This window comes from Tauraco erythrolophus, chromosome 14 (assembly GCF_009769465.1).
Source record: "Tauraco erythrolophus isolate bTauEry1 chromosome 14, bTauEry1.pri, whole genome shotgun sequence".
Lineage (NCBI taxonomy): Eukaryota > Metazoa > Chordata > Aves > Musophagiformes > Musophagidae > Tauraco > Tauraco erythrolophus.
The window spans coordinates 15,989,370-16,006,487 of record NC_141478.1 but is presented as its reverse complement, the minus strand read 5'-3'; the positions used below and the strand labels follow the sequence as shown (position 1 = coordinate 16,006,487).

General features: G+C 38.7%; 1 protein-coding gene across 1 annotated transcript; it reads right to left on the bottom strand.

Annotated features, from left to right (window-relative positions):
- Positions 1-596: 596 nt before the first annotated feature.
- Positions 597-16,693, bottom strand: LIPC (lipase C, hepatic type). Its single transcript, XM_009977860.2, is given in 8 exon segments — positions 597-702; positions 3,732-3,950; positions 4,692-4,812; positions 8,397-8,639; positions 9,998-10,231; positions 12,210-12,327; positions 14,692-14,871; positions 16,481-16,693. Coding segments are annotated over 8 exon segments (1,434 nt in total).
- Between the last annotated feature and the right edge of the window lie 425 nt (positions 16,694-17,118).

Sequence of the window (17,118 nt, the reverse complement as noted above, 5' to 3'; positions counted from 1 at the left end):
ACAGATAGCTTAAGCATTCTGTATGTTGACATGTTTAAATGTAGGTTTTGAACATTATCAAGTAAAAAGTTCAAACTCTTTGTTAATGATGTTACCTATTTGGGAATATTTTCTTCTATGAGTTGTTTAACTTCATTAGAAAATTATTTAGGATAGATGTAACTGACAGTAGTCACTATTAATGTTTCAAAGTATTTAATAAGAATTGAGGCTCTGTTTTTTTTCCCCTTAAATCCAACAAAGTTTTTCAAAGGCTTATGGCAATGATTCTTTCAAATACTAATATTTTTGTTTGTAGTGAGCAAGTGTTTTTTAAAACTTTGAACAATTTAAGACTAAGAGTTGCCATCAATGATATTGCTTGTTGATCACTTTGAGAGTAGGCTCATAGACGAACAAAGCACATACTTCAGATTACCATTGCATCACAAAATCTGAATGCTTTTAATGTATTTTCTTCAGCACCTACAAAACTATGAAGATATTTAAACTTAGTGTAGCTTATTGTGTAGCTTAATGTGTATTTTTAAAGCATTTTACTAAATGTAAAGTATTTTGAATGTATTTTGGTGAGTAGTTGTTTTTCGTGTTCTTGCTCATTTTCTGTTGTGTCTCCGAAAACGATCTTCACACCTCACAAATGTTTTCTCTTGGGCTGGATGAAGGTGAAGGTTGTCAATGCTTTGAGAACAAAATGTCATTCTAGAAAGAAAACACAGCAGGTAAGTATAATGTTACTTTTTAGGGCTGTTATTTGTATAAAAGTGTGCTCTCTAGATACGCTGGATCTAACTTTCTTTATCCTGTCTTTTACAGGAAGGTATCTGTGAGGAAACAGGTTTGACTGACAGCCACGTAGTAGGTACAGAGCAAAAGGAGCAGGCAACTCTGTGTATTGAGCGCGTTGTGTCCGTCTCTGTCTGGTATCATACACAGCATGCTGTCGTCCATAGCGTACCCTCACAGCGACTTGGTCTTTGTATTCTTGGTGGCCATTGTCATTGTTTCAACTCTTAACTATTACTACGAGGATTGTTGGCCTGCTAGTACTTAGCTGGACTACTAGTATTTAGTTGTGAGGTTGCTAAAAATCAGTTATATAGGATGCTAACATTAGCAACTACATATGCTACATAAACGTTTTCTATATTTGGAACTCAAATATGTTGGAATCTGGTATTTTATTGCTCCTAATAGGCTGTTTATTAACTACTTTTTAAATCTCTGCTGTTATGTCTGTGTCATTAGATAATCTAACAAAGGAAAATTTATCATGTATATAAACATCACAAACATTGTAAAGGTACATGGTGATAAAATACTGTCAACAGTTTGTTCAAATGCTCAAGAAAACACAAGATAACTCAAAACACATCTTGTGTTTACTACCTTGTTTTAATACTGAATTTCCAAAATTGCTAATTCTTAAATTGATCATGTTTGGTCTTCCAAGAAGACCAAAATCTACACATTCTTTTCTTCCAAGAAAATACTTTTCTTTGAGTATCCTTTCTCCTTTTAGAATCACCTAATAATCTTTCATTTCCCCCTCAAGCATTAATACAGTATTTCAACAGTAACATGTCATTTCTATTCCATGACAAGCCCAGATTGCACAGAAAAAAAAAAAATCACGTAATCACTATCCATTGAAATCTTGACACAAATTCCCATTTCTGCTTGCAGCCAAAAAATTTCTAAGCATAATTTTTTGTTAGTAAAGTAACTACCCACCTTAGTTACCCATTTCCTGGGATTTCTCTAGTACATCAGTAGTAATTGGCTTGTGACAATTTGACACAGCCGTATTGGACAGGAGCTTTCTGGTTAGAAAAATGAGTGTACCTCACATAATCCTTTCACAGCCTTCGTACTTTTTTTTTTCTCAAGATACAAAAATCTGTGTTTAAATGGAGCTCTTCAATTTTCAATGTATACTATGCTTTACTTTGCTTTGGCAGCTAGGTCAGTACTGATTTGATATCACTGATTTTAAAACAGCTTAAGATGTTATAGAAATGATTTTTTTTTTTTTTTTTAATGGCAGAAGCATGTACCAAGTGCTGGATTAGGAGAGGAAAATACCTACAAAATACATTTTCAGGGGGACAAAACCCAATAAAATATCCCTCCTTTGCCCTCCAGCACACACAGATTCTCTTATGAAAATGTCTTCTTAAATTGTCTGATTTGTCTTTTGTGTCAGTATCACGGAGATGCAGCTCTGCCCATAAGTATTGTTCCACCGAAAGTCTGCAGTAGTCATAACTGGTGCTGGTAAAAAGACTGTAGGAAGAAAAACTCACCTTCTAAGACTGAACCACAGTTCCAGGTAAGACATGCTTTTCCTATTAACCTTAATTAAAATGCTCACTTAAAATTTTTCAAAGGATTAAAGCAGTGGGAATCATTACAAGCTTTGTTATTCTGTCTTCTGGCTGAAATTTCTTTGTGAATAAGCAGTTTCAAAAGTGTTACTAGCATTACTGTATCTAGACAACAAAGCCCTTCAGACTTGGTGATCTCATTTCAAAGCAATCAGCAGAGAGAAAAAGAAAAAAAGAACACCCACCCCTCAAGTAAACCCCAAAACAAACAAAGAGAGAAAGCAAAATAAAAACCAAACAAACAAAAAAAAAAAGACTCATGACCAAACACAAAACCCCAAACCACAGACTTCGTCATTCAGAATTTTTTTTTCTCTAGAAAACTGCTCTCTGTTGCTATTTCAGAGTTCAGCTGACAAAATTAACATCACTGAATTCATACTATAGAAAAAAGCACAAGCAGAGTGCCAAAATTACTGTCAAATACTGGTGAAAGTGTGGTATGTAGAAGTGTAGATAGTCTCTCTGTTTTCCAGGACTGAACACATTCTGTATGCCCACTAGAGAAGTTTCAAAATATCTGGAGTTGAAACTTTGCTTCCACAGTTTATCTCTCCAGGAGCCTCTTAGACAGCCTGCACAGTGTAGTAATTCATTATCAACTATCAGACACTGGGCTAGCTCTTAAATGAATGAGACAAAAATAAGGGAATTTTGTTATACAAACCTTAACTTCAGTGAATAACCAGATGACTGTGTAGTTGCATGTGATCCTCTCAATGAGGACTTTCATTAATGGTGATGCAGACAGAGTTTCTCTATGAAGTAGGTATTGAAACTCAAATAATTATAATTCGACTTATTTTTTGTAAGTAGGAATTTGAATTTTTCATAGCCTTAATGTTGGAGTCGATACTTATCTTACATAGTGTCTTGTTTCTTTGAAATTTCATTTGGTCCTATAGAGTGAGATAATCACATTCTAAAAATAAGAAATTGTCATCAGTTATTGTCATTAATTGTGTAGAAGAATTACGCTGTGGAACTTGTTAAAGTTATTCCTTGGATCTGTGCGCTAACTCCTTCTCTATCCTCTATTCCCATGTATCAACAAAATTGTCACCCAAGGTTATCGTGCCTTAAACTCAGATTTGTGTCACTAGTGTGCCAGAATAGTTCACACTATTCATTTCTGACCTGAGAACAAAGAAAGAAATTCTTTCAGTGACTTAAAAATCATGCGATTGGATCTAAGGGGCAGGGGGAAAGCCAGAATTTGTACATGGATAAATTCACCATTGATATGAGTGCTGGGACTCAGATGCTTGTATTTGGACTAGGATAACCTGTGTGCCAAACATCTGTGCTGTTATTACAGAAAAATAGTGGGTTTATTACACTTACTTCTGCTATGTTTCCCCTGCTTTCACTCTTATTGTCTTCACTATAAGTCCTGGTCGACGGGTGCCTTTTGTCCATGGTATTATGGTTTGAACTGTGTCCCAGATATTTTCCCAAACTGCAGTTCCTTCCCATTTGAACTTGATCATTATTAGCTCACCAATATCAGTGTCCAGGGTGATGAGAAAAGAGTAGGTTTTATTCCCATTAATACCTTCAACTCTGCAGCAAACAAAAACCAGAGCAGCGCTGTCTTAATTATTATAGACTAAAGGCCCCCCCCTTTAGGGGGGGGGGAGTATTTTCTCTTCTCTTTAAAACCAAAGAAAGAACTATGTTTCCTCTTCTTTCTCCAGGGGGGGAACATTACTTTCTCTAGGATACTCTTCCTCCAGGTGCATAAAGTGGTGAAATATGACAGCATGGTAGAAAAGAAGTGAAGTGGGAGAAGCTTGAACAGCTGGTGAAGCAGTAGCGGTTTCTGACAGCAAAAGAAAAGGTGTCCTATGATAGCATCTACGTTACATCTTTTGTCTGCTAAAGCAAAGGCTGACCCACACTGATGCCTTTGCTTTTGTTAATACAGCTAGTGTCCATCATGAGAAATATCCAAAGTCCTTTACCTTATATACAACTGCTTATTTCTTTGTGTTTTAATTGATAAGACCTCCTGTGTTAGCCATGGGATGGACTGAACATAAGTATACAGGATACTTAATGTTCAGGGGAACTTCCCAGACTACTAAACTTGTCTTATAGAGATTTTTCATGCAAAAACTGTATGAACATTGTGAAAGTTTGTGACTTTAGGGAGTATGGGTGAAGAGAAGGACAATTTCCAGTTCATCTTCCCTTAACTGTACTAAACCATTTCACTCATTGCATGGTTATGTGCATGATATGGTATTATAAATTGGCACCTTGTTTCTCACTTGTACAATGACACGTAATATCAGTACTCACGGTGTGATAGGCAGGTTTTTAGCATCCTCCTTAGTGCCTGTCAGAGAGATGGTGAAAGTTGGTTCTACCTGCTTGCCTTGGATTTCGTTGATGAAGTGGATCTTGAACTGATAGTGATAGACTGTAGAAAGGAAGAATTTGCAGTGACTAAATTAATCGCCAAAGAAGCGATAGATTTCTGTTGCTCTATTTAAAAGGATAGAGAAAAAAGGTAACCTAGGCTGAGTTCTCTGTAGGATAAAAGGTTCTTCCCTGGGAAATATTTCAGCTTTTCTGAAGTTTAATTGTTAGTATTTCTGGCAAGCTCCTATCTGCTCAGCAGACAAATTCTTATGACTGGACATGGCTAGAAATGTGTGATACAAATTGAAGATCTTATGCAATGTGGTCAGGCTTTTTCTCTCATCGGCTAGAAAATTGCCCTGCAAAACAGATGACTCACAAACTTTCCTTGAATGCATAATGATACATTGTGCTTAACATGCATCCATTAACAACATAGCTTTGTTCAAGCACACTACTGTAAGAAAGATGTCATTAATGCTTAGAGATTTGGCGGTTTTCTGGAAGAACAGTGTTTAAGATAAAGTCTTTGAACTGAATATTGTCAGAATAAAGAATGCCTAAGAAATCATCAGTGTACTGATTATGAGCTGTTTGACATTTAGTAAATTATGAAAAAAAACCCACCAACATACAGCTAGAGGCCATGCACAGAACTCTTCTGTCTTGTGATTCTACCAGCCGCCTTCTTGACAAAACTGATAGATTTAGGTGCTAAGGGAGAAAACCCCAAGTAATTTCTATTAACAAAGACCACAAAGTATTTGGAAGAATTAGGAATGTTGCATTTACCTTTGCAATCTGGTCAAATTATGCATGGGAAACTCTTCTGGTAAATGTTATTGCACACTAGTTTTTGAGTGGAAAGATGCTCTTTCCTCATTTCCTCTCCTCACCCACTTCAGGCTTCAGTACATCTGAGAATGGCCCCAACGTACTGGTAAGGGAGTCATCTTTTTATGTGCGTGCACAAATAGATTTATTTTTTTGTGTAGCTCTGAGTGTTCACAATGCTAGATATTTGATAGAAAAGCTGTATCCTTTTGTTGATGTTTCATAGTTACTGTAAGTTAGTGAACAATGCATTTTCTTTTGGAAGGTGTCACTCAGTAGAAGACAAAATGGTCGATTCTTTGCTGCAAACCTGAAGAGCACCAAGAGGCAGAGAGGCTTGTTTACAGATCAATTACAGATTATTACTATCCTGTTACGCTCTTAGTTTTCTCTGCACATAAAATTGGTTGTTCTAGTGTATGTTCTGATAAAACCTAGGTTTTTGCTGTGGTTATGATGCTCACTTTAAGGAAAAAGGTGAGTGTATTCATATAAAAACTCTGACAGGAAGTCCCATCACAGCGTTATTATAAATGTTAACTTCTTCATAACAACTATTTTTTGTTTGAACTGGATTAGCATACAGTACAGAACATAATGCCATTAACTTGAAAACGAAAGGTCAGATTTCATGAAGACGCAGAGAATTGTGAAGTGTAATGCTGAGTTCCTCGAGTTTCTTCTGTTTGGGCCTCTCACATGATCTTCAACTGTTTTTTTAAGACCATTACAAAGATGACTTTGTGCACACCCTCCCACAGTTGCCGCCTTGTTTGGGAGCTTTTGTGAAAGGAAACTATTGTCTCAGGCACCGATATCTGCGTATGCGCCAAGGACCGTTTTTTTAAGCAAAACCAGTTCCAAGTATAAAAATGCAACATGCTTGAAATTGAAATCGAAGTCAAGAGGACACAGATATTTTACCACAAGCTGAAACTGTCTCTGTGTCCAGAGCAGGGCTGCCGCACAGGGGTTGTGTTTCTGTGCCCAGGTGCGTTCTCAGAGCAATTAGCTTTCCTGATTCTGACAGTGACCTGACTGTGCTGCAGCAAAATAACATCAGGAACTAGACACAGCTTCTAGAACAGAATTTTAAATCTACTTCACGTAGCTTCCTGAGGAGTTTTAAAAAGTGTAAAAGGAGATGGAGCAGATTCAGCTGCTCTGAGTACCAGTCAGGGCTGAGCTGGCTCCCTCGGAGCCATCACTATGTACTTTGCAGCTGTGTTAGTGGAGGACTTCCAAAATTATTTTTAAAGTACCTCAGTTTTTATGTTTTTTTTTTAAATCTGTGATATCACAGTTGAGTACTGGGCACTGTGGGGAAACAAGATGTGTACTGCAAGGAGCGTTTTCAACCATTTCTTCTCAGGACTAGAAAGCCCCAGAGTGCCCGTGCTAGGGGCACACTGTTGTCATTCCCCAACCCCAGTGTCCTGGGTGGGGATCCCGTGGGCTGATACTCTCCAGCAAGAGGGAGGCACCCCCTTGCCAGCAGTGCCGGGCAGAGAGGCAGGCTGTGAGGTGGCGGTGCCCGGGGGCTGAGGGAAAGGGCGGGCTGTGAGACGGCGGTGCCCGGGGGCTGAGGGGCTGAGGGAAGGGCGGGCTGTGAGGCGGCGGTGCCCAGGGGCTGAGGGAAGGGCGGGCTGTGAGGCGTCGGTGCCCGGGGGCTGAGGGGCTGAGGGAAGGGCGGGCTGTGAGGCGGCGGTGCCCAGGGGCTGAGGGAAGGGCGGGCTGTGAGGCGGCGGTGCCCGGGCACCGAGGGGCTGAGGGGAGGGCGGGCTGCTCGGCCAGGAGGCGGGTTCGCCTCACAAGTCTCCTCCTTGCATGGTCGCCTGCGGCTCCAAGCGCCACCCCTGCGCTGGCTGTGCCATGCTGCTGTTCGCCATGTGCCTCATCGACGGCCAGGAAGGCAGACAGTGAGGAGGAGCACTGCGTGTTAAACGCGCCTGCACCCAAAGTCCCTCAGAAGAGGTGTGTCCTTGCCGTTCATGCCACACTGTTGTGCTTGCTTTAAAACACAGGTAAACCTTCGCCCTGGCAGGTGAATGTCGGCTCAGCTGCAGCAGTTGCCTCATGGGCTGTCTGGCAGCCGAGTCGTGATCAGCCGACAGCCAGGCCCAGGCCATTTTGCGATGGAGACTGGGAGACGGGCCCTGGTTCCGTCAGACTGCTTCCCCTCTGTCTGGTAATACGGGCAAGAAATGGCATTGATTGTCTCTCTGAGCTTGGAAGATTCTTACTTTGTGCTCTCCATAAAGTAATTTAATGGCGATAAAGCTAGAGTACCAGTCATTTCATTTTAGTGCTACAGTTATGCTCTGTAAAAGTCCCTGCTATTCTGTTGTCTATCTGTTGTTTGAAAAGTAATAATTTATATGTCATCTTGTAGACTAATTGCAGATAAAATTTGGGCAAACTTGGAGCAGGAGGTTTTACAGACATCCCAGAGCAATTATGCTGCTTTTTTGACTTGGCTGTATGCCTGCGTATGTTGTACAAACTCACGCAGGCCAGTTGTAGGAAAATCCTGGGGATCAGGACCCTAAGCATCTCTGAGGCCTCAGATCCACAGTTAGCCTGCAGTTAGCATGCAGCATGCTCCTTTTTCCCACAGAAACACTAAGAGTCGGGATCTTGATGAAAGGGCGTTGAGATGGCCTGCTGGGATTGTCAGTTGTCTCAGCAAATTGATTATTCCCATAGATTTTATAAGCTTTAATAAATGAGTAAACAGGATCACAAAGCTTAGGCTCATTCTCACACTTCGTGATCAATCTGGAGACTGTAACAAGTATTCCTACAAACCTTTGAAAGGCATATGTGCTCTTGTTTTCAAAAAGAGTCGTCTACTTTTTGGGAGGCTTTCCTCCCGGATGTTGTAGCCCAGCGTGTTGCACCGGTTCTTCCTACAGCTGAGGCACATTCCTTTGTTGAAAGTGTTGATGTCGTTGCACCAGTATGCTGTGCTTTGCTTATCGTTGTGAAGCAGAGAGTCGATAAACAAATGAACTGACCTCTCATGGGCACATTTCACAGTTTGAGTGATACCTGAAAAAATGCAAGCAATGATATTTTGCATCCCCCTTTTATCATTTCAACTGCAGAGAAATACAGTAACCAACTATAAACATATGTTACTGTTTTCCCCCACCCGCTTTACTACTAAAGCATCATGATTTTGCCTCAGAAGTCGTACACTGTAGCAACTTTACTTTTAGGATCATCCAAAATAGTTTGGCTGAAGCCACATGATAAAAAAATTGAATCATTTGCTGCTTAAACTTCTCTAACCTGACTGTTTTAAGACTGTAAACATGAAACTTGATTTCGTCCTGGCTGTTTTGGTCAATATGAAATACAATATGAGGCTATATGCAGTCTTTCAGATCATGCCACATTAAAGACAGCAGTCTCATTGAACACTGTTTTCTTTTGGATGCTTACTTGGTAATGTCTTAATTTGGCCCTATCAGAGTGACAAACTCTCATGTTGAATTTGATTTTGCTTGCAGCTATGACTGGGGAAAAAGGAGGAAAAAAATGTATTAAACACATTCAAAAATTATTAAATTCCTAGATCTGCTTTTACAAGAAGTAAATATCTTTTTTTTCCTTAAGTGTCATCAAATTATGAAATTTATTTTCTTCTCTGTAGTCGGGATCTATCATGATGGACTGTTTTTATGTCTTCACTGATAAGTGTTCTAGCTGATGCTTGGTTTCACATTTGTCATTAATTATTACTTTGAGGTAATGTGATGATAGATGAGAAATATTTTTGCAATGCAGTATACTGGGTGAAGAGTACTCTTGGGGTTTTTCAGTGAACAGTCTTGATTGTCACGGTGCATTTATCTTTTTTTGGTATGTTGCATCAGTTTCTTTGTATGTTTCTCTTTAGGTACATTGGAAATAAGCTTCTATATATAAAACCTGGCCTGGTGCATTGGCAGTCAGGTCCTAGAGAGAGCATCAGCTGCACAACCAAAGGACGGGGAGTTGGGAAAAGATGAACTAAGGAGGTGAGTAGTACAGCCCTGTGTTTGATTTGAAATAATTAATTGCACACTAGATGAATCTGGCTTAATTAGAATAAGTTTTCTCTCATTTCCTCTGTCACTAAAACAAATACCTTTGAAATTATTCAGAAGTACTTGACAGCAGGATGCTCATAGCCTCATTTTCAGAAGGGCTAGGCAGCCAAATTCCTTACTGGAGTCAGTAAGAACAGTTGGAACTCAATACATGTGAATATCAGGTTTGTAGAAATGAAATTTCCTTGCATATAATGGGAGATAATACTCCCATTAGATACTGTTTAGGACCATAGAAATATGTAAAGTTTCCTAGAGATACTGTCAGTGCAGCTGTAATGCTGCTTCCCGTTTTGTGCCATTGGTACTTACCGGTGATTCCGTATTGTGCAATGTAGTTATACACATGCATGATGTGACAGCCAGGTTGAAAGGTACCTCCATTGGGATAAAAGTCGAAATGAGCCACGGGCTGCTTGATGCCAACACTGAGACCCATGTGCTGTTTAGTGAATGTATGAATTGCATCTACGAAGTTTGCATCATCTGGAGATAAACGGTCTGTTGGTGACATGCCTTCAAACAAGGGACCGGCAGGGTCAAGGCCTGCAATAAAGGCAAATAGTCCAGTTGTGATCTAGTGCAGATGGGCTGTTCTGTTACTATTATGAGAAAACTCTGTGATAAATATTTAGAAACAGACAGTACTGGTACTTTACAAGGTCTTTCACTGATAGAAACAATACTAGAAACACTGGTCCTGCAGAGGATAGGTGGTTACACCAAAAGGTAAAGTAAACACAGACACTGTAATAAACAGTAACTGCTACATGCACAAGGACACAGACCCAGAGATAGATGTGTTTGTCGTAGACAAACCATGCTCTCTACTGATTTGTCACTCGAGGGATGTTTACTTAATTTTGCTCTTTCATACTCTAGAGGTCATGTGTTTCAGAGGCTCTTTTGAAGACACCAGTCCCACAACACAGTTGACTTTTAGCCCACATTTGGGACCTGAAACTTTATAAATCTTCATTTGTTGCTTAAAAAAGCTATATGTTTGTTAGATATTGTTTATAATAATTTTTCAACTTTAAAAGTCTTCAAGGCAAATTATTCCCATATTCAGAAAAATAATATTCTACATAGGGAGTTTTGCTGATTTGTAGTTTGCTAGATATTTTTGTATGGTGCTCTTTTTGTTTGGGAGCTGATTTATGGAAAAAGACTGCCTGCGTAGTTTAAAGCTGCCTTCAGTTTTGAGGACAGGCTTCTAAATTTGAGATTCTTTGTTTGGTGCTATGGACTAAGGTAGGTGCATAGGTGTAACTCATCAAGACTAATAACACAAGCTACAAGCAGGGATGTCACTCTGAAGGCATACATTTTCTTTTATTTTTAATAGCTTTTTGGAGCTTATTGTTACAAGTCTGAATAATTTTTGCTGAAGAATGCATATAGCTGTTATAAATAATGTGTTTTAATGATTTTTACTTATCCATTATTGAGGTTTGATGTACTAATATGGTTTGAACAAGCAGCACTGATGAACTAAAGGCCTTCAGTGTGTACATAGGTGTAATATCATGACACATTGTGTAAAATTAGCTACTTGGCGTGCAGGCACTGTCGCAAGAGCTGATTGTATAAGGGAATATGGTATGTGGCAATGAATCTATGAATCAGAATTGGGACTTCAAGCTACAGTCATGCATATTTGCCTCACTCCCAAATCAAAGTAAAATGTTCTCTCTGATAACTTAAATGTAGCTGATGTGGGCCTGATGTAAAATGCCCTTCTGTTTTAGGGTTTTTTTTTTAAGCTGTCACTGTGTGTTAGATGTGATACTGTATACAGTGTATCAATAGCCTTAAAAATTTATTTTCATTACACTCGTAATTAATGCAGTTAAAAAACATTGCAGAAGGTTCAAAATTCCACCAGTCAAAGCAATCAAGTGTTATGATTAACTCTGTTTACTTTAAAATATCCCTAATTAATAGATGCTTAATGATATGCTTCTTGTAAAATGTAATCCAGGACTGTAATTTTTGCCACTGGAGAACTGACTTAAGTTCACTGTATGTGCAATGTACCGCAATTGAAAGCTGAAGCACAGTTAGACAATTTCCTTAGTGTGATTTTCTTTTTAAAAGAAGTTGCTAACAATGAACAATGTGTTTGGATGGCTTTGGGTCAAGATAGTGACCAAAGATGATCCAAGATTAGTGGCTAACCTTTAATTTAAGGTCTTACTGGGAGTGGGCACAAGATAAATTCAAGCAACATACAACTTGAATCTTTGGTTTATGATTTGTAGTCCCCACACTTGTACATTCTGTATGTCATAGTCTGGACTGAGGTAGGAAAGATAAAAGCTAGAAATGCTATGATACTTCATTTTGAAAAGTGTTTGCATTAAGTTTGCTAAGTCTAATTTCTAAAGCAATGAGATGAAACTTCCAAATTATGGCAAATACTGCTATTTAACATCTAAATATTGATATGACATTGATATGTCAAGTATCTATGTAGCAAATCAGTTGAGTGATACATTTCTTAAAGTTGTAAGTCTTTTACCTGTAATTCTTCCAATCTTCTTCGTACCGCTGATATAACTTCCAGCAAACCCTGAAACGTGAGCTCCTAGACTGTACCCAATTAGATGAGCATTGCTTCTCGAAAATTGAATGGATTCCTGGAAGATAGCGGCAGCTTGTTTTAGATGCAGAAAATGTGAAAAGTAAACAGTGAAATACTTCGTGGCATTCTTAGCTCATATGAATTACAACACAAGAAATTTGACGATGGAGGTCAAATGAGGTGCATGGATCATGCACTAAACTTCTTCACTGGCTGAATGTTATTCCTTGCCTCCTTTTCATGGGGCAGGAAAATGCCACGCATTTGGGCACTGCTACTTATTTGCTATGCTCAGGAAAACCATTGGCACAGATAGTAGAATCTTTGTTGTCGTTGCAAGCGATGCAAATATGCATTGCCTTTTGTCAGCAGCATTTGACTTTCCTATGACTATAAAATGGGTATCTGTCCTTTAACTTCAGTGTAAAACAATCCTTTGTGGAAAGTGCCTTGCGTTTTTTGCCTGAGATACTAGCACAAGCCAAATTAGAAGCCAAAGCATCAAAACATTGATCAGACGTGCTAAGTGATACAGCAATGACGTTTCTTGGACTCATTTCTACCAAACTGGGTATCTGATCTGAAACAAACTAACTAAAGCAGATTGGGCCTCAGGCCCTTCTTTCTGCCTAATCAATGCTATCTGGATCTCAAGCGTTTCACCTGAGCTGCAAGGTTCAAAGTTTTTTCTGACTTGAAAAATGTAGCATGTTTTTCTTGCAGGAAAGGCAAACTTCCATTTTAATTTTGTTGTGGATATTACTTGTCCCAGTAGAGCAGTTTTGCAGTCTCAGTACCTGTCTCTTGTGATGATAAGGTGAAACTTGGCAACCTTCTTTAGAGAGAGAGGCAACTCTTAGACATCATAAGATCTGACCAAATTTCTTGGCAGATGTTATTGAGATGGATGCTATTGAGATTGTTACTGATCACACTCTATTAACTCTTGGACTAAGAGCACTAAGACTTACTTTATTTTTATTCTTTCAGCACTGCAGTTCTTGTAACATCCATTGAAATACTTACCTGCCTGTAAGCAGACAAGCATAGTGGATAGATAGTTATGGGAGTTGGATTTCAGGTGGTTTTAACTGTTAAACTCAGGAGAGGTGGTTCTTAGCAGAAGGAAGGTTTACTGCTTGAATATGCTCAGTAGAATGCTGTGAAAATTTGTGGTGTATTTAAATTGTGGAACATGTCGTACATGAGAAGCTACCTACAATGCTGGAGCAAGGAGTCATTTATTCAAGTCATTTATTCTTTTCTGACACTGGAGAAATTAGACTGTCTTTATTGTTGACAATGTGGTTTGTCCTCCTGAGAACAGAAGAAAGTCCATCGTTTGATTCATTCAATAATTAAACAGCTTCAAAATATGACTTTAGGCCCTAGCAACTCAAACTGCGTTTGACCAAGTGCTAAGGTTTCTTGTAATGCCACAGTGAAAAATAGTGACTCTGCCTCGTCTACCTTCTCTTGTGTGCCTGTTGTCCATAACTGGGCATGGTATCTGACAACTTCTTCTAGCCCTACCGTTCCTGTTGAAAGCAGCTTAGTCTGTCAGTGATATTTGCTACAAATCAGCCAGCTTTGCAGTGTATTTCCCTTCCACCTTATGCCTCACTGTATTTAATGTATTCAAAAATTTATTGCAAGGTACAGAAGTATAATTTCATTTCAAGTTAGGTAGCTTAAATTAGTGCTAGAGATAGCTTAAATGAGAGCTGCTTAGGGTGCCTTGTTTGTATGAGTGATTCTCATTCTGTCGTTTGTTTTCTGCCTTTTCTTAAATGGTGCCAAAGAACAACAATCCCTTGCAGACTTTGTCTGCAGCCTCTTCAGTCCAGCCATGGCCACTGCTCCTCCCTAAGTAGCAAGAGTTCTGATATGTAGTCACTACATTGGTGTGACTGTACTCACTACTGCCTCCATGTCATCTGCTTTGTGAGATGTGTCTGTCCCCTTAAAAGGTCTCCCTTTAACATTCTGTGTCTCTAAACCATTATTTTAGAAAAATCTTTGGGGAACTGAGGGAAAAATCGGACACAATGTCATGTTTGAATTCTGCATTAAAAGTAGAAATTAAGCACAGATATAACATAAACCCATTTTACTAAAGCAACCACTTGCAAGTGATAGTATGTGCCTGCTTTCAAAGTGTGGGACTCTGTCAGCTGTCTGCACATATCACAACATTTTAATGAACAAGACTACTTGTTCATTTTTTCTCTTGCGTGATGAAAGTTTCATGAAGTCATATGAAAGTTTATGGAAGAAAAATTTGCAATGTATTAAAGAAACATAAGTGATTGAAATGAACAGCATTAAGCAGGATAGTATTTCAGAAAGGTGGTAGAAGCATAAGAACAGGTAAACAGGTCTGTTCCAGATAAAAATATGTAGATCTGCAGGCTTTTACCTCCAGCCATTCCAGGAAGTCTGCTATCTCCTGTCCTATGTAGCGTGTATTCTGCACAGCGATGGGATAGTGCTGGTGAGCAAATGTAAGCCAGTCTGCAATGATCACATTAATTTGTTTATGCTGAGACTTCAGAGCTGCTGCCATTTTCCAAATCCAAGCTTCTAATATCCCATCCACCTGTTTTATTTTAAAAAAAAAAAACAGCAAAATCCAAAACCAACAATCTTAAGGGAAAGCAGTCTGCTAAATAATTCTTGTGAAAAGTTTAAGGAAACAGAAAATAGAATATAAACAAGGAGGACTCAATGCTGATAACTAGATTTTAGGGGCTTCAGCATGCTTCAGTGCTGAGAATCTTTGGGCTTAGGTGGACAAAAAAATGAAGAATCAATAGAACAACTGTATGATAGTGTATGTCTTGTAATATGAACTCTTATTGGTGAAATGATGTCTCTAAATACTTTCATTCATCCTGAGATAATTGGTATTACTGATGAAAAAGACAGACAGAAAAAGACAGAAATGCCCTGTAAATTTTTTATTTCATTCAAGATCAGCTTGTGCCTGTAAATTTAAGCTAAAAGGGTTGGAGAGGGAGGGAAGTTGGAGGATTGCAGACCAGCAGGCATTTACCTTCCAAAGCCTTTACATTTTGAGATCTGCTGCTTTTTTTTTTAGTCATTCTTTTTTTTAATGACCTGATCACAATTTCTTTGCTAGCATCAAAGACTGCTTCTGATTTAATGGACCAGAATTATTGTTTAATCTATCAAATTTAATTTTTGCTCTAGTTGCACGTATTTCCTCAAGTGATTGAGCATCCTTATCTCTTCTGCTGTTTTAACAGAATTTGGGAGTCTCAGTTCTGAGTTTCCATACGTATTTCTCTAAGGGCCCAACAACTCTGGAAATTAAGTTAATATGAATTATAAACTTCAATGGCAGCAGCTTCAGGTCTGTGGTTTGTCTTTGAGGAGGGTATAGATTTTGAACAAATTCTTATTTGGGAGGCTTGGCTAAAGTAATCTAGGGCAATATTTCGTCCAAAGTCAGATCTGTTGTTTGAGAGTTATATCCATCAAGGGTGTTGCATATTTGCAGATGTGCAAGGAAGATGTGTTTCGCCACTTTCTGTGTTGATATTGGTTCTATGAGAATCAAGGATCCTTTAAAATTACATCATTTCTTATCCTGCCTTTTGTTTTCTTTTTCAGCTGAGAAGCTGATCAAAAGTCACTCTTAGTACTGCTGTGCTTTTGAGAAAGGTTTTAATGGTGGATTATTTTTTTTTTTATAGTTTAACTGGAAGCAGTTCAGAGATAATTCATTGATGTTGAAGACTTCATTTTCAGCTGAAGGAGCTTATAGAGTTCTCTTTAAAGGTGTATCTGTGAGAAAGATGTGGGGAGATTGGGTGCACTTCTTTTCAATAAGTCTGTAAATATCTGGCAGTGAACATATCAGAGAAATGAAACTGGTATTCAGTCCTCCAGAGGCATAGCACATTAATTCCGTTACTTGTTCAAACTCTACTGGTTCTAAACCGGGGCTGAATCTAATCCTTGGCATGGGACTCCCATGTGAAAAATTGCTTGTAGACTTTTCCTTCAGAATCTCAGTGGGGGATATCCACTTTCTATTATTTCTAGCCATGATTGCTACCAGGGAAACCCACCATCTTTCTAATCACAACTTTTCTTCTGAAGTTACTTTTGGCACTAGCACAATGAAAAGGAAAGTGTATCAAATCAGAAGTTTGAATTAAAAATAAAATGTGAGTTCATACCGACCAGCCATGGACTATCATCACCAGAGGAAGAGAGGCATTGAAACTGCATTTGTCAAGAGTCTCCGACTGATTAAAAAAAATCTGACAGCTTTCTTCAGTTGTGTCTGTATAGAGTCGAAATTTGGTTTCGAAGTTTTGCTGAGCTTTCTTTGTTCTAGTGTGCTGACTCTGTGATCCCAGTGCCTCTGAAATGAAATTCATAAAAGTCATAATAGGATGGAATCTAAAAGGGGAGGTAGTTACTAGTGAAACACAGTTTATAAGGTGAAGTAAACTAGTAAGATTGAAACTCTAGCTATGTATAATTGCTCCAGGTGGGCCTAAGCTGTACATTTTGGGTCCAAGAAGTGAACTTTATCAAAGTTTGAGATGGGATAGATGTGCCTCTGAGTCCATCTACTTGAACAAGAACAATTACACAGGAAATACTGATCTTATTGCTACGGGCCCTTGTAGAATGCGTATTTTAAAAACACAGTTTAGGTGTTGTGACTTTACAGTGTCAGTGCATGCACAGGCAAGCACATTCATCAGCTATTAACTCTGCAGAGCATATTTTACTAATGTGCATTTGCTACTGATTGCTGAGCAAGCATCGTTACACTCAAATAACCATTTTATTCGGGGTTATAACT